This window comes from Pelmatolapia mariae, unplaced genomic scaffold (genome assembly GCF_036321145.2).
Source record: "Pelmatolapia mariae isolate MD_Pm_ZW unplaced genomic scaffold, Pm_UMD_F_2 NODE_ptg000453l+_length_36588_cov_1, whole genome shotgun sequence".
NCBI classification, from domain to species: domain Eukaryota; kingdom Metazoa; phylum Chordata; class Actinopteri; order Cichliformes; family Cichlidae; genus Pelmatolapia; species Pelmatolapia mariae.
In genome coordinates, this window is record NW_027052138.1 from 13,933 (window position 1) to 33,354 (window position 19,422).

General features: G+C 42.1%; 1 protein-coding gene across 1 annotated transcript; it reads left to right on the plus strand.

The window, feature by feature from the left end:
• Positions 1–375: 375 nt before the first annotated feature.
• On the plus strand, positions 376–19,213 carry LOC134623172 (obscurin-like). The gene is made up of 7 exons (XM_063468370.1): positions 376–473; positions 5,092–5,421; positions 9,571–9,897; positions 10,531–10,857; positions 14,722–15,054; positions 16,445–16,798; positions 17,223–19,213. The coding sequence occupies exons 1-7, from the start codon at positions 404–406 to the stop codon at positions 17,378–17,380; spliced, it is 1,899 nt and encodes a 632-aa protein (XP_063324440.1). The 5' UTR covers positions 376–403; the 3' UTR covers positions 17,381–19,213.
• The last annotated feature ends 209 nt before the right edge of the window (positions 19,214–19,422 follow it).

Here is a 19,422-nt window from a genome sequence, read left to right on the forward strand (position 1 = left end):
AGAAAACACAAACAGATTGGCCTTTTTCAAAAATCCCTTTAAGTAAAGATCTCTCATTAACTACACAACACATTTTTTCAGGGACAAAATTTTAAAAGGTGTGTAGTTTTTTTTAAAGTTAATTTTCGCATACACATACCCAAATATAAGTTTCTCTATAACAGATATGCCAATAATTTCTGAGAGCTCAGAGTCTTTAAAAGGGGAAAACTGATTTAGTCAGATTCGTTACAAACAGCTGCTCAGACCATCACTTATGAAACCTGAGGACGTAAATTACTACGTAACGTTTGTTTGTCCAGAGATTTTCAGATCAGCGGAACCATTGGTGGGCTCGGGTTCAGACAGCCTGACGTCACTTCACTCTCTCGCTCTCTCTGACTCTGAAGTTTGGAGTTAAGAAATGTCTGCTGTCAGTGTCACACTCGGCTCAACTTTGCTGTTTTTCAGCGTCTTCACGGTCGTCTCTGCAGGTGAGATTTACTGTTAGATGATGCCCTTCTGAGAAAACGAGAAGTAAAGTAGACGAAGGCGAAACGAGGGTGGGTGGCGTTAACATCTGTAATCCAGCTGTGGCAGAGACAAAGAAGTGTAATGTGTGTGTCAGTGTGATGTGTTGTAGTTTCAGGAGTCAGTATACAGCTACAAAGCTTTTTGTTCAGTGTATACAAACAGCTGTAGCTCCATAAAGGCAGCATGCAGAGACTCACAGTGTCTTATAATGAGAGGCTGCTTTCTCTCACACATGTTTACGTTTTACGAGCACGTGTTGTTGTTCTGTGGAAGCAGAAGTTGGCGAGGTTCACAGCATAATGTTACGCCCTTCAAGGGAAATGTATTCCGGGCTGTGGGGAGGATGTGCGGGAGGGCCCATTGTTGTGTGTGTGTTGTATGTGTGTGTGTGTGTGTGTGTGTGTGTGTGTGTGAGAGAGAGAGAGAGAGAGAGAGAGAGAGAGTTGTGGGGGAAAGGGATTACGAGTAGCTACCGAAGAAAAACGGCATAACAGGCAACACACACTCTTTGGCAATATTGTAGACAATATTAAAGTTAATCATCATATCGGCCTCTGTAGTGATGGGATTTCCCGCTGTTTTTAGAGAACCGGCTCTTTTGGCTTGACTCACTAAAAAGATCCGACTCTTTCGGCTCCCAACCGACTCTTCAGGTTGTTTTGTTGCTTTAATTAATTAACAACAATATAAAATTATGCACAAAAGGAATTATTAATGTAAAAAAACCGTGGTTTTATTTATATATGTTTATATATAAATATATACGGTGATCCCTAGAGACAAAGCACGTACAAACTCCAAAACACATTTCTACCGTTAATTGAACTTCCAAAACAGCTACCTAGATCACTTAAATTACACGATATAAAGCATATGTGTATTGTTTGTGTATTTATACACAAGCACTCATATATATTCAAATAATTTAAAAAAAATGTTAATTTACCTGTTACTACCACACACCAAATCCGGTCATTGGTACTTGCTGGCTTGTGTAGCCACTAGTAATAAAAGCTCAACACTGCGCCTAGCATCCTGGAGCACTGCTGTTGTGTTTGTAGATGTTTTGGAGTTTGTACGTGCTACTGAGTTTTTACGTATTTTGGAGTTTTTACTTGCTTTGGAGTTTTTATGTGTTTTGGAGTTTTTACGTATTTTGGAGTTTTTACTTGCTTTGGAGTTTTCACGTCCCTCAGAGTTTGTACGTGCTATGGAGTTTTTACGTGTTTTGGAGTTTTTACTTGCTTTGGAGTAGGGCTGGGTATCGTCACTGATTTCTAGAATCGATTCGTGTCCGGTTCACAAGGTCCCGAATCGATTCGATCCACGATTCGATTCAATTCGATTCGATTAAATTAAATTAAATTCAAAATTTTGACAGCCAGAAATATTATAATTCAGATCAGTACATTTACATATTTTTGTATCTATAAAAAGGAAGCTGACACTTGCGAGACTTTATCAAAGCGTCACAGCAGATGCCTTTGTGTCAAAATAGCTGAAGATAAAACACAGAAAAACATGAAGGTGGTTTTCCTGGCCTGGGATTTTATAAAAATATTCTGCAGTACATCAAAAACGAAAGAAAACCATTAATCAACATATGAACGTTACTTCTGACGTTACAGCGGTTTTATTAGAGACATGGCTAAGCGTTTTGCATTTTGCATAATTTTTAAAAGTTTAAATTTGTTCAGTATTGAACGGCAGAAATTATGTTTTCTTTTCGGAAGTATGTAAAACAAACAAACAAAAAAAAACAGCGGCCGACAGCGCTGTAAACAACAGTAGACTTGTGCGTAACAAGCAAGCGAATAATGCAGAAAACAGATTTTTAGACGGGAAACTGTTCTTGAAGTACAGAGAGAGAGAGAGAGAGAGAGCTGTGCATGAAGTGTGATTTTTATCGTGGTGGAAGCTAAGTAAAAGTCAGAGTGATTTCATGACGATGTTTATGTGAAGCGTAGTTTGGATCTTCTTTTGCTGCTGGTTCGGTCAATATTGTTTGGAGAGAGATAAAACTAACAGCTTTAGAATCAGCGCAAAAAGGGCGTGAACACAAAGCGCGGAGCCGCCGACAGATCAGAATCAGCGAGCTGTTGGCTTTCAGCCCCGACCGTGTCCGTGCAGTTGTTGTGCCAAAAAGTGATTGTCTGCCAGAAAGTGATTGCTGTCCGCGGGAGCGCGCGCAGCCGCTTAAAGCTGCAGCGCCCGTCGGGTGAGAAAGGCGACATCTCACTGATTCTGATCCGCGGTCCACGCTGTGTGTTTACGTCCTTGTGCAGAATCCGTGTTCCTGCTCTCATTTACTGTCTTAGCTGTTTGGTGGTTGTTGAAATTTTGTGAGGTTTCACCTGAGATTCTGGCATTTCAGGCAAAATAAATTTATATTAAAAAATTGATTCAGGATTTTAATGAATCGATTTCACGTTATCCAAGCCAGAATCGATTTTAATCGATGAATCGATTATTAAAACCCACCCCTACTTTGGAGTTTTTACGTGTTTTCGAGTTGTACGTGCTTTGAGGTTTGTACGTGTCTTGTCTCATGGGGCCACCATAAATATACTTTTATTTGTTCATGCCACATAAAATGTAATAAATAAATCATTTAATACAAAAAACAACTATTTACATTTCAACTTTTAACTATTTAAAATTTCAGCTTTTTCCTTTTAAACAAATTTAAAATGAAACAACAAAAAACACTGCAAACCACAACACAATTAAATATAAATTAAAATATGAAAACAAAAAGTGGGTTTTGGTCAGTGGTTGTTGAGCAATGGTCATGAGAATTTGCATAATTAGGATTAAGGAACTGACCTCACAGCCCATTGTTCCTTCAGTGGGCTGGTTTCAGTCATTATACAAATGTACTGTTTATAAGATTTGGGGAAACCTGCAGTCAGCCGAGACTGAAGAAGTCACTTGGATGAGTGACGAAATGTTTCTCCCACAAAACGCTACGTCCAGATGAACAGAATCAACTTTTGGGGATGATTACTATACCTTTCTTATGTGACGTTGTTGTCCCCTGGCTCTCTGTCTCTCCCTCCCTCTCTGTTCCTGTGCTACTGCGAGTGTAACTACCACCCCTCTATGGTGTTATTTTTGTGCCACTATTCTGAGCGCACGTAAAAAAATTTTTTGCAAGTGTTGCATTTTGAGGAGAAATGTATTTTGAGCGAAGAAAAGCTAAATTTGAGTGTACAGAAATGTTGAGAGCGCAAGCAACACATTGTGAGCAAGCGCAAATGCAAAAACTGAGTGCGAGGGGCTGCTGTTGTGTGTGTGTGTATGGATAATAGCAAACACTAAAAAACTTTTTTTGCACACAGCTATGACTTTTTCTCACTCACTACACACACACACACACACATATATATACATATATAAAATTCCCCACTCGCCCCTGTGGGCGGTCAATCCTTTAAGCTCGGGTCCTCTACCAGAGGCCTGGGAGCTTGAGGGTCCTGCGCAGCATCTTAGCTGTTCCCAGGACTGCGCTCTTCTGGACAGAGATCTCCGATGTTGTTCCCGGGATCTGCTGGAGCCACTTGCCTAGCTTGGGAGTCACCGCACCTAGTGCTCCGATTACCACTGGGACCACCGTCACCTTCAGCTCTTCTCTGAGCCCTTGGTATTTCTCGAGCTTCTCGCGTTCCATCTTCCTGATGTTACTGTCATTCGGAACCGCTACATCGATCACTACGGCCGTCTTCTCATGTTTGTCTACCACCACTATGACCGGTTGGTTAGCCACCACCATTTTGTCCGTCTGTATCTGGAAGTACCACAGGATCTTAGCTCGGTTAAGGCAAGAGAGCGCTGAGTGTTTAAGCAAAGCTCTCAATCTAACGGTCCATCTACATCCCTACCCTCACCTATGGCCATGAGCTGCGGGTAATGACCGAGGTTTATGATCTTTTCATTTTTATGTAAGTCATAACTTGTTCTTTTGGAGTTTTACTTGGGGATTATGTTTGGGCTGTGTCTCTAGTCCTTTCAGTATAATATTGTTTCCTTGTGCTTCTAAGTGTCCCTTTGTTTCTCCTATGTTCCTGTTTAGGTTATGTAGTATGTGCTAGGGTATTTTATATGTTGCTTTAGTTTAACAAAACCCAAAAGGGAACAACCTACCTTTTGGGTTATTCCTCAATGTGCCTGAGTTTTGCTTTTTGGTGCCACCTTGATAGTAGCACAGCCTTGGCACGTAACTGTTCTTTTAATTTTTGACGACTTTTACAGTGGACTAAGATGAAACCTGGCTCAAATGTACAGTAGGTTGCCCAGAGCAGGATTGTCTTGAAAGTTTGGCGTCAACTATCAAGGATGATTTTTAATGACTTTTTGAATATGATGCAACCAGGCTGTTGCAATGCAATGTGTGCGTGCGTGTGGATCTGTGAGTGCAGCGCTTGTACGTGAGAGAGCGGGTGCGTATGTGTGCACGGGTGTATGTTTGCAATCGGAAAATAAGAAAAAGGACACTGATGGATGTTAAGATGTTAAAATGCTGCTCATAATTGAATGTTGACCTTTAACCTCTCTGCTCTGTGTTGTTTTTTCTTTCAGTCCAGATAAACATCACAACCCAGTCTGGACAGGACGTCACTCTGACATGTCGAGTTACAAATAACATCACAGCTGTAGAGTGGAGCAGAGCTGACCTGGGACAAAAAAATGTCTTTTTGTACCAGGATGGGCGTTTTGTTCCAAACAACCAGCATCCATCATATAAGAACCGGGTGGATCTGCGGGACAGAGGGATGAAGGATGGAGACGCGTCTTTGATTCTGAAGAAAGCGACCACTGCTGATTCTGGAACATACAAGTGTCGTGTCTTTTTGAGAGAAACACGCTCATGGAAGTTCACCATCATCAACCTGAGAGTTGATCCTCCAGGTGAGTGAGTAGAGTTTAATGTGTGTGTGATCAGAGGTGAAGCTGCTTCCTGGTTCTTGATGTTTGTTGTTTTGATGAGCTGGTGGATGTCAGAGGTTGACAGCACATGATTTTGTTCTATGGAAGCTAACAGCTTGTAGTTTCTGACACTTTGCGAATATAGCATGAGGCAAAAATTCACCCACAGATGGTCCTTAGTGACCTGCGCCCTGTTCTAGGAAGTGATATCAACATCCAGGGTATGCTGAATTTATTCAAACTGACATTGGACATCAGGATAATCAGTCGGGATGAAAAGACATTGATTAAATACTGACTCTGTGCTGTTTAACATTAAATACAAAACCTGAATTCAAACTTTGTCTTTGTCAAAATTTAATATGAGCTCGACAAGTAAAGTGCAGGTACTTTGTTTTCGATCAGATATTAACGCTTATAGAACCACTACAACTGCTGTAAAATGTCTTTGCTTCTAACAGAAGATAAAAATAGAAAATCACAGGATAAAGTTGAATTTATTTATTATTTATTACCAGTGTTGGGTAAGTTATTTTAAATTAGTAACTTAGTTACATTACTAGTTACTTCTATCAAAAGTAACTCTGTTACTTCAAGTTACTCGTTACTTTCAGAGTAACTAGTTACTAGGGAAAGTAACTTTGGTTTTACTCAGAATTCTCTTGTTAATGTGTTGCTTCCGTAACTGGATACCCAGCAAGATTGCCAGTCTTCTAGCTTGCTTACTTGCCACAAGTGCACTTTGCCACCTACCAATAGAAAGGAAAAAATAATGTGCACATTTCCACGAGAGAAATCCCACGCCTGGACCGTCGTTGACCGCCGCATGATTCTAGCCTGCTTTTTACATCCAACACAAAAACTGCAGTCGTGGTGCTTTCGATTGTACTCAGAACTCGGAAATTCTGCCTTCTGAATAGGAAGATGTAGGTAACACCAGACTGCAGATGAGCTGCATACAGAGCTGGACTGGGACAAAAAAATCGTCCCGGGCATTTTGACTAGAGACCGGCCCACCATTATAGGAAAAATCATAAAGCCTTTGAATGAAAACAAACACTGTTGTGACAGTGATGTACACTGTTCTGATGGTATATATGTATCAATCTATCAATTGTTTGTTGTAAGACTCAGATAATTATTTTTCAAAAGCTAGAAATTTTAAATGAGAATAAGAAAGAAAAGTATTTCCTTGTGCATGCTGCTGTTGTTTAGCGCGACATCCGCTGGTTTCCTCTTTCTGGCGCAAAGTGGGCAATAAAATGGGGCAATCGTGGCTCAAGAGTTGGGAGTTCACCTTGTAATTGGAAGGTTGCCAGTTCGAGCCCCGGCTTGGACAGTCTCGGTCGTTGTGTCCTTGGGCAAGACACTTCACCCGTTGCCTACTGGTGGTGGTCAGAGGGCCCGGTGGCGCCAGTGTCCGGCAGCCTCGCCTCTGTCAGTGCGCCCCAGGGTGGCTGTGGCTACAATGTAGCTGCCATCACCAGTGTGTGAATGTGCGTGTGAATGGGTGGATGACTGGTTGTGTAAAGCGCTTTGAGGTCCTTAGGGACTAGTAAAAGCGCTATACAAATACAGGCCATTTACCATAAATAAACAAGAGAGAAAAGCCGATCAGCTGATCATTGATCAGTTTCATGACTGAAATAGAAACAGGAGACGAAGGGGAGAGAATGAGAGAAGAAGAGGCAGCTGTGCAACGTAAACACAGAATAACTCCAGCTTTGTGTCTTTTTCATTGTAGCTGAGGTCCGGGGACAAACTGTTCCTTTTCACCTCAATACGAAACACGTAAAATTTTCTCTGAATTCGTGACGATTCTGTTTTTTACGGGACGGTTGGCAACTCTAATAATTAACCGTATGAACAAAATAAAGTTCAACATTAGTAACATATCACCCACCCAGCTGTATAGAAACTCCGTCATGCTAGCTAGTATGCAGTACGAAAAAGTCAGCATAACGAAAATAAACTCCACCTAAACTTGGTTTATATCTGACCCAGATAGACTGCAGGTCATAACTTCTTACCTGAAGTTCAGTTCACCTGACACCGGCGGCCGCTTCTCTTGCCTCCCTTTTCCTTCATCCACCTGCTGGCTTCCACCACTTGCTAATGTTACTGAATCTGTGGAAGCTCCGCGATATCCACCACACGAAGTAACGAATAACGAGCCTATCTAAATCCCAGTAACGAGTAACGCGTTCCTGGTTTTGACATAATAACTAGTTACCGTGCTCGTTACCACAATAATAACGTAGTTACTGTAACGCGTTACTTAATAACGCGTTAGTCCCAACACTGTTTATTACTGATGCTCATCAGGGAAAGACATTAGACCCAATCACAAACAAAACAAAAAAAAATTTGACCCTCCCGTTCTTTGCGTGCAGAGGACTGAGGGATCATCCAGGAATAGTTATGCTATTTATTTTCTGGAGAACTGAATGGACCATAGATGTTTGAAACCTGATGATGTCTAATCTGGATCTTAATCTGATCCAGAGCAGGTTATGTTCACAGCATAAGTTAAGTTAACTAGTTAAATGTTAGCATGAATTACCGTGGCAGTGCACTGTTGTAACAGGCAAACCACCTTCTGTCATGGTCCTTGTAGCTGTCGCATTGAAATGTAATTATTATGTGATTGCAATGTTCAAAATTTGGTGTTTAATCTGGATTCGTGTTGTGTTGTCGCCACCTACTGGTGGACCTGAGTGTGGCGCTTTGTGGTGCGCATGCTTTGGGGTGATGCTCAATTAAGCACATGTCACCAGAGACTGAAGGCTCGAGCCAGAAAGAGAATGTTGGCTTGTGTAAAAGGTGGAAATATGGAAGATATGGACTACAATTGCTCATGAATGTTCAGTAGAAAGGCGCACACGGTATGTTGGTGCATTTACTTTGTGTGTATGTTTTATTTGAGTTGTAATTTTTGTTCTGCTGATGTAATATCCGTGTTTTTCATTGATCATTTCACCATAGTTTTTCAGAGTGTTTGCTGGTGAAAATAAAATAAAATACTGGCTAAACATCAGTTGGAGCATGGCCCTTTATTCTACTTCGAACATGAAAAACCTTCAGGAGCAGTTACAGTCCTGAGTCTGAGGACTCAGTGTTTTGTGTTTCTTTATATTATTCTATGTTCTTATTTATTCTGTCACGTCTTTTGTAGGTTTGCTATGTGTTAGACTTTGGTTTTATGCCGGCCTGTGTTCCCTCTGTCTGTCCATGGTGTCACTGTGTCTGCTCGTGAGTCTGTCTGTTAAGTTCAGTGTCTTGTCTGGTCCTCTGTGTCTGTTAGTTTCCTGTTTTATTCTGAAAGTCCTTGTCTTATGTGAGTGTGCTCAGATTACGTTTCCCTGCCTCGTCAGCTGTGATTTCTCCCAGGTGTGTTCCCTCCTGTCTCCCATCCCTTGATCACTGCTGTGTGTATTTATAGTGTGTGTCTGCCTGTGCTCGTTGTCATGTCGTCTGTGTTACTCCGTGTCTCTGTGCCCAGGCTTCTTCATCTGCCATCTCTGTGTATGTCCCACTGTACTTATGTTTTCACGTTTGTTTGTTAGTTTTTTCCCAGTTTATGTTTATGTTCAGTTCTGCCCTCACCTTGGTTATTGTTCACTGTAAATAAAACTCACTCGCACCTCCGCCACTGTCTGCTATTTGGATCCTCCTTCTCACTTCTGACAAACATTAGACCCAACCCCTACGTTGCCTCCTGAGGATGCACCCATGTCCCATTTTCAGGCTGTGTCCAGCCGGTTCCACATGGCGTAGGGCTCGACCACCAGACACTCACCCTCGGGCACCCTCCCCGGGCCTGGCTGTGGTGCAGAGCGCTATCCCAAGCAGGGGAACCCTTGGGGGGAACCTTCTAAAAGGTGTCCTATAAATGTCTCTTTGTCTGGTTCCTCACTGAGGACCAATTTCCCATAGGAGACCCCATCATGGAGCAAAAGGTCCAAGACAACATAGCCCCTGGGATCCCAGGGACACACAGTCTCCTTTACCACCATAAGGTGGCAATTCTCAGAGGAGAAATAAACAACAATTAAACAAAAGGTCAATAATTCTGCTCATAATTGTATGATGATCGTTAACCTCTCTGCTCTGTGTTGTTTCTTCTTTCAGTCCAGATAAACATCATAGCTGTGTCTGGACAGGACGTCACTCTGCCATGTCGAGTTACAAATAACATCACAGCTGTAGAGTGGAGCAGAGCTGGCCTGGGACAAAAAAATGTCTTTTTGTACCAGGATGGGCGGTTTGTTCCAAGCAACCAGCATCCATCATATAAGAACAGAGTGGCTCTGCGGGACAGAGGGATGAAGGATGGAGACGCGTCTTTGATTCTGAAGAAAGTGACCACTGCTGACACTGGAACATACAAGTGTCTTTTTAAAATAGCAGAAACAGGCTCATGGAAATATGTCACCATCAATCTGAATGTTTCTCCAGGTGAGTGAGTCAGGTAAAAATGATTATTCTGTAAATCTGGCATGGAGTTTGTGTTTCATTCATTGGCTTTAGTAAGGTACAGCTTTCTGTATTCTCCCAGCAGGTAATCTATTTGACACTGAAAACATGCTGTAAAACAAAAATGTTACCTACACTCACGCACAAACCACTGACATGAATCAATTTTATTGGAATTCCACGTGAAAGACCAATACAAAGTGGTGTACACGTGAGAAGTGGAACAAAAATCATACATGATTCCAAACATTTTTTACAAATAAATAACTGAAAAGTGGGGTGTGGGTAATTTAGCACGTTTTTATTCTGTGGAACCTGATTGATGTTTCAATCTGGATCTAATCAGGTTCAGGAGCAGGTTCAAAGCATAGCGAAAGTTACCATGGCAATGCACTGGATGTTATAAGACGCGAACCACCTTCCTAGAACAGAAAACCCAGTGTTAACCCTGAACCCAATGCTGTTTTATAGTACAGGCCTCTGCTGGACTTTAAGACATTAACATGGGAACTAAACATGTCAAACAAAATAAAGAACATTTTTAAAGTAAATAATGCTGCTTATAATTGTATGTTGACCTTTAACCTCTCTGCTCTGTGTTGTTTTCTCTTTCAGACCAGATGAACATCACAGCCGAGTCTGGACAGGACGTCACTCTGACATGTCAAATTACAAATAAGATCTCAGCTGTAGAGTGGAGCAGAGCTGACCTGGAACCGAAAAATGTCTTTTTGTACCAGGATGGGCGTTTTTTTCCAAACAACCAGCATCCATCATATAAGAACAGAGTGGCTCTGCGGGACAGAGGGATGAAGGATGGAGACGTGTCTTTGATTCTGAAGAAAGTGACCACTGCTGACTCTGGAACATACAAGTGTCATTTTGAAATAGAAGAAATACGTTCATGGAAAAACATCACCATCAATCTCAGTGTTCCTCTAGGTGAGTGAGCAAGGTAACTGTAAACTTCTTTAAATCATTCAGAAAACTTCATTCAGTAGTCCCAGCAGAGAATCTATATCTCACTGAAAACATGCAGATAAAAATTAGCCAAGGTTTCGGGTGAGCTCAAATCTAACCCCACCCTATCATGTGATTTCCTGAGGTCAGATGGCCCAGGATGTGAGTGAGCATTAAGGCATCACATGGTAGGGTGGGGTTAGGTTGAGCTCACCCAAAACCTTGGCTGATACACCCGTTTTCACACCTTGGCTCATGTGATTAGGTAGAGGATCATTAGGTGGTCCACTTTCCCTCTTGGGGGACTCTCTCACAGGGCTTAAATCTGGGACTCTCCACCATTTGACCCTAGAACTGAAGAAGATTCTCAGATGAGAGGTGAAACGTCTTCAAGCAACTTAAAGAAGTCCAGGCGCTTTTTTTTCTGAGCTCTGTAGACAACTTAGGAAGGTTCAGAGGGGCAAAAAATACATCCAGGGTCCAAAACAAAATGGCCATCAAGGGCACAGGAGCACAGGGAACAGTCCAAAACTGAACGTCCACCAATGAGACTGGAGCTCAAGGAACAGCTCATTATAAGTTCAGGGGGTCGGTCTGGGGGCCGATGGCTCAATAGCTCATAACCCAGCAGGTCCAGAAGGCTGCAGCGACAAAAGTCTGGACGCCGACCATGCGGAAGGCATTGGTGGAGATAAAGGCAAAGCAGATCTGGAGGCCGGCCGTGCAGAAGGCAGCAGCGGTGACACAGTTCAGGAGGCCGGCCAAGTGGAAGATGGCGGCAATAGAGCAGGTTCGAAGGTTGTCTGCGCCGGTGAAGAAGTCCAGTCAGCAGCCTGGACTTCCCCTGGAACACTTCAGATTCAAAATTGTGTCCCTGGTCACTGTGCAGTCCTTGAGGTATCCTGTAACAGCACACCTACTTGGATGGCACAACTTCAGTCACAGTCACAGCTGGCTCATTTGGGACAGGAAATGCTTCTGTCCACTTTGGAAAATAGTCTTGTATCACAACTGGTTTCTGCACTGTATAATTCAGTGGTCCCATAGTGTTTAATGTAATGTGCTCCAGAGCATAGGCAGCTTAATTTGTGATTAAAACTGGGTGTCATCAATGCAGTAGAAGCAACTCCACATCTTGAGTGTTAGTATGTCTTAGGGATTGGGCTGCGTGGTGAAACAGTAGTCCCTGGAGGGCGCTCATTACTGGCCTCCATCCAGCCTCGGCTGGGTGCAATGGTTGCATCAGCATACTGGGCTTGAAACTAGGGCTGCCACAAACGATTATTTTGACAGTCGACTAGTCACCGATTATTTTTGTGATTAGTCAACTAATCAGATCATGCATCCATTGGACGTACAATGTACAGCTTATTGCACCAGCATGCATCTGACTTGTATAACTATCATTAGCTTACAGCTTTAAGTGTTTATGTGCTAACTAAAAATAAAGACAAGATGATAGTTTATTACATGTTAATGAAATCTGCAGGTTGTTTCAGTGAAGTTTAATAAACTCAGCCGTCTGCTTCTTGCTATCTAAAATATAACAGAACACCGGAGTAAATTCTCGAGCATCTCACACTTCTGATAATCAGTTGTCTGCTTGATGTTTATTCAGCTGTGTAAAAACTATAACTTTATTTCTCAGCCAAACCGATTTACTCAGGAACAAATAAAACAATAAAAAATCCAAACAATAACATTTTGAAGTTATCTAAGTGACTTATATATCATGTTTAACCTGAGTAGCAAAAGACAGCGGTGGGTTTGAAAACGATTTGCCGGGAGTCCGGTGTTCTCACGGCTCTAGTGAGATTTGCCCCCGGCTAGCTATCGAGCTGGTGGGTAACAGACGTCTCCGAAAACGTCGGAGCGCTTTTGAAAATATGTGGTGTCTTGATAAACTGAGCAGATATTTGAGGTTTACACAGCTACATTCTCGCCTGAAAATATGTTAAACGTTTATTTTGTGACCCAGAAAGAATAATAAGAGTAATATTAAAACTTACTAGCTGCCGCCATTGTTGAAAACTGAGCAGGGCCACGCTATGAATTCTGGGATAGGTTGGGCCACGTAGTATACACCCGACCCATCCTTCAAATCTGGGGAAATGAAGTGCGCATTTGTCAGCCGCTTTTGTTGGAGTCTTCGAATTTGGACCGTCTTCGTCGTGTCGCTATAACGTAATCGGCCTACAAATGCAGGCTCAGGAGCATGCGGTTCCTAAATTTGGACACAGCTACGATACCGGACACAGCTTCTTCTTCTTCGGGGTTTAACGGCAGCTGGTATCCTTGTACATGCAGTGCTGCCATCTTCTGTTTTAGTCAGTTATTACACTCTTAAATCCTACTACTTATTCCTGCGTCTTTTGGGATCTTACAAATCTTCAAACGACGCGTCGACTATTAAATTAGTCGTCGACGATTTTAATAGTCGACGTAATCGTGACTAGTCGACTAATCTAAAGACACTGTGTGTATTAGTGGGAATGTTCGGTATGATGTGTCTACATTGGTATGAGTTTTTCTCTTTAGTCTCTGTATCAGGTTTAGGGGCGTCTTGAATTATCTTTACCAGACTCAGCAGCAGGGACCTGTTTTCAGAGTCCAAATTGCACTGGACTGCCTGATGACTAGTACTCCCTTGGTGCCTGGAGGGATCCTGCTCTTTGCATGGGCAGGACTGGTGGCAAAGTCTTCTGAAAGACTATAAGCATCAGTGTGCAATAGACCAATCGACCAGTGTGTATTAGGTAAGCTTCTGCAGCCACCGAGATAACTGTCCTTCCGGCTCTTTCATTTTTTTTTTAGCCAGCACAGGCTGTCATCGTCTGTGCCTACCTAAAGGGCTGCCCAAGGAGACGCTGTCGAAAATGCGACATGAAATCCACAATGGCTTGTAATTCACTTCTAATGGTGCAATAGTTCTGTTCAGTTCTTGCCAGCTTCTGACTGCCGTATGCCAACACACATTTCACATTCCCCAGCCTGTGTCACTGTGTCATCAGTATCCAGTAGCATTCTGATTATGATGTTTCAGGATACATGACCTGCCATTTCATCTGCTTACCTGTATCTTTTGCTTGTTTCTCCTCCTCTTTTTTCCATTTTTTTCTGAACTGAGCACCTGATGGCTTTGAACGTTTCTTGCCCATCTTCCCTCTCCTCCCTGTGCCGCAAGCAGCAGGCACACCTCGCAAATGGAGGGCGCCCTTACTCCCAGCAAATGGGTGATAGAAAACCGATCAGTGCCTACGCCATCCCCAAAATCCGCCGGCATGATGTCGGGGCAGCATGAGTCCAGCATGAGTCCGAGCAACTTTTTTTGCCGCCCCTACCACGATGCCTCCCTTGGCAACTGCCCATGTTGCCTATATCAAAAACTGCTACTGGGGCCAGTGGATAGCCAACAACACAGAGACAGTATATCCCATCCTTCTTACATACCATTATGGTGGGCGAGGCCCAGTTGCTGTGGATTTCAGAGGTCCACTAGCTGTTGTGTTTGGCATGAGACTACACTGATGATCTGGTGGATGCTATGAGGTTTACATGAATTAAAGAGAAAATGGCAAAAAACTTCAATCCATCTCCTTCTGTTTAACTAAGCCAAGGTTATTGGGCCTGGAGTGTATCACAGATACTGAGTTAGTAGTAGGTGAAGCCTGGACAGGGTGCTGGTCTGCAGGGCTAATACAGAAAGAGTAGATCATGGATTTGAACCAAGGACTTTTCCGAGAGGCAAAAGTGATAACTACCATACCACCACAAGGCCCTAAAACTCAGATGTAAAAGTAAATAAACAACTAACATCTCTCTGCTCTGTTCTGTTTTCTCTTTCAGACCACAAAATCATCCCAGCTGAGTCTGGACAGAAAGTCACTCTGACATGTCGAGCTCCAAACAACAGTAAACGTGTAAAATGGAGCAGAGCTGACCTTAGAGATAAATATGTCCTTTTGTACCAGGACGGGCATTTAAATCCAGACAACCAGCATCCATCTTTTAAGAGCCGTCTGACTTTGCAGGACAGACAGATGAAGGATGGAGACGTGTCTTTGATTCTGAAGGATGCGAACACGGCTGACAGTGGAACATACATGTGCCGTGTCTTCATGGAGGAAACACGCTCATGGAAATTGCTCATTAACAACTATCTGATTGTCGTTCCTCCAGGTGAGTGAGTAGAGTTGAGTGTGTGTGTGATCAGAGGTGAAGCTGCTTCCTGCTTGTTGATGTTTGTTGTTGTATGGATGAGCTGGTGGATGTTAAAGTTGTGGCGTCTGTAAGAAAAATGTCCACATGATGACTGATGGATGAGAGAGGTCCCATTTTTGTTGTTGTGCACAAATCATTGAACAACACAAACACTTAGAGCTCCTTTCAGTGCTGCCTGTTTTGTTACTGCACACATTTCTGATGGTCCTACAGTCCAACGTAGCAAACATCTCCCTGAAGCCTCTTCCTTAGAGACCAAAGGTTGGATCAGAGCGAGCAACTGAAAGGACACATCTATGAATGCAGTCAGAGACTTTCTCACAACCTCAAACTCACAGATTTCTAAGTGTTGGATCAGCAGCAATAACAGCACAGAGATGTTTGCTGTAACTGTTTCATTCTGCTTGACAGGAGAAAGTTAGCTGGTATGAACCAAATGGTGTTTAGATCTAAGATGAAGTCTATAAGCCTGGTTTACATGTTAGTAATATTTTCCTGGCAGTAATTTTAATATTGATTATGTTTGTGCATATGAAGGTGACACATATCTGTGTGGCCTTAACATCTGTAATCCAGCTGTGACAGAGACAAAGAAGTGTAATGTGTGTGTCAGTGTGATGTGTTGTAGTGTCAGGAGTCAGTATACAGCTACAAAGCTTTTTGTTACATCCCAAATAGTTGATTCTGTTCATCTGGATGTTGTCAGTGGGAGAAACATTTCATCACTCATCTAAGTGTCTCGGATGAGTGACGAAATCTCTGGTAACGCAACATCCAGATGAACAGAATCAACTTTTGGGGATTTAGTCACCTGGACGACTGAGCATGTCTCAAGAGTTTTTGTGAAACATAGACTTCAGGAAGAAAAATGTATTAAAGAGATATTAGAAAAATAAACAAAAAAAGACTGTGCTTCAATACTATACTAGTTGGTTAGCAGACAGTCAAATACACCAAGGCAATAATTACTTTTTTTCATAAATGTGTATAAAGTGCACTCACAGTTTGAACTATTTGCCCATTTCTTGTCCCTCTCTCTGCTGCCAGATCACCCAGGCCATCACCATGTCTTATAATGAGAGCCACACATTATGTTCACTTATTATCAGCACATGTTGTTGTTCTGTGGAAGCTAACATCTTGTAGTTTCTGACACTTTGCATGTTTAGCATGAGGCTAAAATTCCCCCTCAGTGGGTCACTGGTGACCTGCTGGATGTTCAGAGGTTCATTAAATCCAACATGACTAAAAACTCAAATGTCAAAGGAAATAAACAAAATATTTAAAGTCAATCATTCTGATCACTTTGACCTTTAACCTCTCTGCTCTGTGTTGTTTCCTCTTTCAGGTCAGAAAATGAACATCAAAGCTGAGTCTGGACAAAATGTCACTCTGCCATGTCAAAGTTCAAACAACAACATCACAGGTGTAAAATGGATGGGATCTCGCATGGAAGATCTTCTTCGCATGGAAGATGTTCTTTCGTACCAGAATGGGAATTTTGAACGAGACAATCAGGATCGGTCTTTTAAGAACCGGGTGGATCTCCTGGACATACAGATGACGGATGGAAACATGTCTATGATTGTGAACGATCTGACGCCTGCTGACAGTGGAACATACATGTGTGGTGTCTTTATGGAAGAAACACGCTCATGGAAATACATCAGCTACGTACGTCTGAGTGTTACTGATCGTTCAGGTGAGTAGAGTTGAGTGTGTGTGTGATCAGAGGTGAAGCTGCTTCCTGGTTGTTGATGTGTGTTTGTTGTATGGATGAGCTGGTGGATGTCAGAGGCAGACAGATGTTTCTCCAGCTGTTGTCTTTGTGGCTGGTAGTCTAGAGTTGTAGAGCAGCATTGTTTGGGTAAGGTTAGAGCAGAAACATTTATGAATCAGTCTCTGTCTCCTAACCCTGGGGGAAATTTAAATGGTATTTTTCCCCATAAATATAAATCCTCTTATCAGCTCTGGCAGTATTGAAATACTTCAAATACACAGTGTCCAAATTGTCATTCTTTATTCACACTTTTTTCTTTTTTTAACCTAATCTACTTGACAAAGAACTAGATTATGTTCTTCACTCGTCGCCTACCTGACACCTCACAGCTGTTTCTCATCTGCAGGTCCGACAGGAGGATCTGTTGCACTGATCATCGGTGTTTCTGCTGTTGTTTTAATTGTTGGATTTTTGATCTACAAAAGAAAACAACGCCGTTCTAACACTCATGATGATCCAGAGGATGAACAGCCTCTTTCCCCCCAAGAGCTGGTCTGTGACTGATGTCATGATGAATCAGGACTCTGCTGAACACCCAGCAGATGACTGTAGACGTCTAACATCTCTGATTATTAATGTTCAGACTCCGACTGTTAGGGTTGAAAAAATATAAATTGTTTATAAAATAATTAAATAAAGCTGTTTTATTATTTGAATATATACACAATGCAAATGTGCTCATGAACGAGTTAGCACTCTGTGTTTTCAGGATCATGAGCTTCTTCCGGTGCTAAGACTGGGCTGAAGTACTGAAGAGTGGACGCAGAGCGCTTGAGAGTCTTTGCTGCATGCTCACACATACACTGATAATAGTTTTCTATAAGTCTCTGGTTAAAGAGTCTGAATAAGATGTCCTGAACTGAGCCTTAGAATAAGATGAAGGATAACATTAGATAATCAAGGCTATGCAGGATGTGTTTTTGTGTCCATGTGTTTCTGATTCCAGGAGGAGCAGATACCAGGTGAGGTTGGACGTGAAGACGGAGGATCCGCAGGAGCCATCAGGATGTGAGAAGAAGACAGCCATAATAATCTTTGTTACTGTCACAATGTAAAAAGCTGTACAGGGTTATCCTTGGTGTGAGACAGACTGGGGTTCGGCCTTGTGTACTTGTCAACTGCCAAAGGCAATTAAATCTTTTTAGATGACAGATATTTCTCCCGAATTCCTTCTGAAAAATTTGAAGTCAAACTGTGTTACAAACATACATGAATTTATGAGCTCTAATCTCAGAATCAGTGAGTGTTTTTGTGTTGGAGCTTCAGGTTCAGCTGTTTGTAAGAACTTGTGAACCAAACAAACTGATCCTCATGCAGAGATCTGCCTTTTTAGTAAACAAACAAACGGCTCCCACTACTGTGTGCGTCTCACTCTATACAAGTCACCGATCCTAGATCCAGCAAAACAGCCCCAGACCATCACCTGGTTGATGCCACACACTGTGGAAACATCCTTTCACCTACTCAATGGTGTACAAAGATCCTGCATGAACCAAAGATTTACAATTTTGATTCATCAGTCCAAAATACCTTCTTTCAGTTTTCAGCAGTCTAATGACGGTGTTTCATGGCCCAGGCAATCCACTCAGTCTCATTCTGACATGTGGCTTTCCTGCTGCAACTCATCCTGTCAATCCTGCAGCTCAAAGTCTTCTCTTCAAAGTTGAAACTGAGGCTTGCTATGACCGTGATTAAGCTGTGCTCTTCTTGGCAATTTCTCTGTATGAACATACACTACATTTTTAAGTGTTATGATGGTCTGTCTCTCTTCCATTGTTAATTGCCCTTTTCTCACCATTTCTATAGCAACACACTACTTTCTGCAGTACTGTTCAACTGATGGTCACGAGGGTGTGGTACCACAGTGTGTTCCAGCACTTTTATGCAGACAGAGGGGATTGGAAGTAATCCAGAAAAGTTGAAACACCTGTAGGAGTTAGTAGCACCAGCTTTCAAGGCTTGATCAACCTCCATTAATCCAGAACAGCTTTAAATTTTAACCCATTTTTTGTTCCCTGAAAAAGGCCTTTTTGTATAATTCTGAAATGTACATTATTTTTCAGTTTTGGGTAACCTTACCTTTTTTGTTGTGGAAGTTCAACACTTACCTTTATACCATTTTAAGCTATTCATTGGACTTGATCTACAATAAATAAGTGGGAAATCAATGGAGTTTTCTAAAACTTTTGACCTGTAGTGTAGCTGATGTGTAGATATTTCTCTCTGATCCTGAACTGTGAAGTTTGCCACTTTCCTTAATTTAACTCATGCTGCACGGAGTAAATCATGTAAAGTTCCTCACCTGTGTCATCTTCAACTTCACCTTGTTAATAAATATTTACACACAATTAATACTGGATTGTGTTACTGTGATTATCCTAAGTCAGAAGGCACAGTTAACATCCAGAGATTTACGTGCAAGAGAAAGTTTTATGTACCATGTGACGGTGCATGAGGAGTAGATGTGATGTGGTTTCTGAAAAAGCATCAGTACAAGATAAATACAGTTAATAATACTTGTCTCAAATGCTCCCATGTTAATCTTT

Excerpts from the sequence above, each read along its gene's own strand:
- LOC134623172 (XM_063468370.1), top strand. The coding sequence starts at position 404 with ATGTCTGCTGTCAGTGTCACACTCGGCTCAACTTTGCTGTTTTTCAGC. Across the intron at positions 10,858-14,721 it reads CAATCTCAGTGTTCCTCTAG|ACCACAAAATCATCCCAGCT; the intron begins GTGAGTGAGCAA and ends TTTCTCTTTCAG. Across the intron at positions 16,799-17,222 it reads GAGTGTTACTGATCGTTCAG|GTCCGACAGGAGGATCTGTT; the intron begins GTGAGTAGAGTT and ends TCTCATCTGCAG.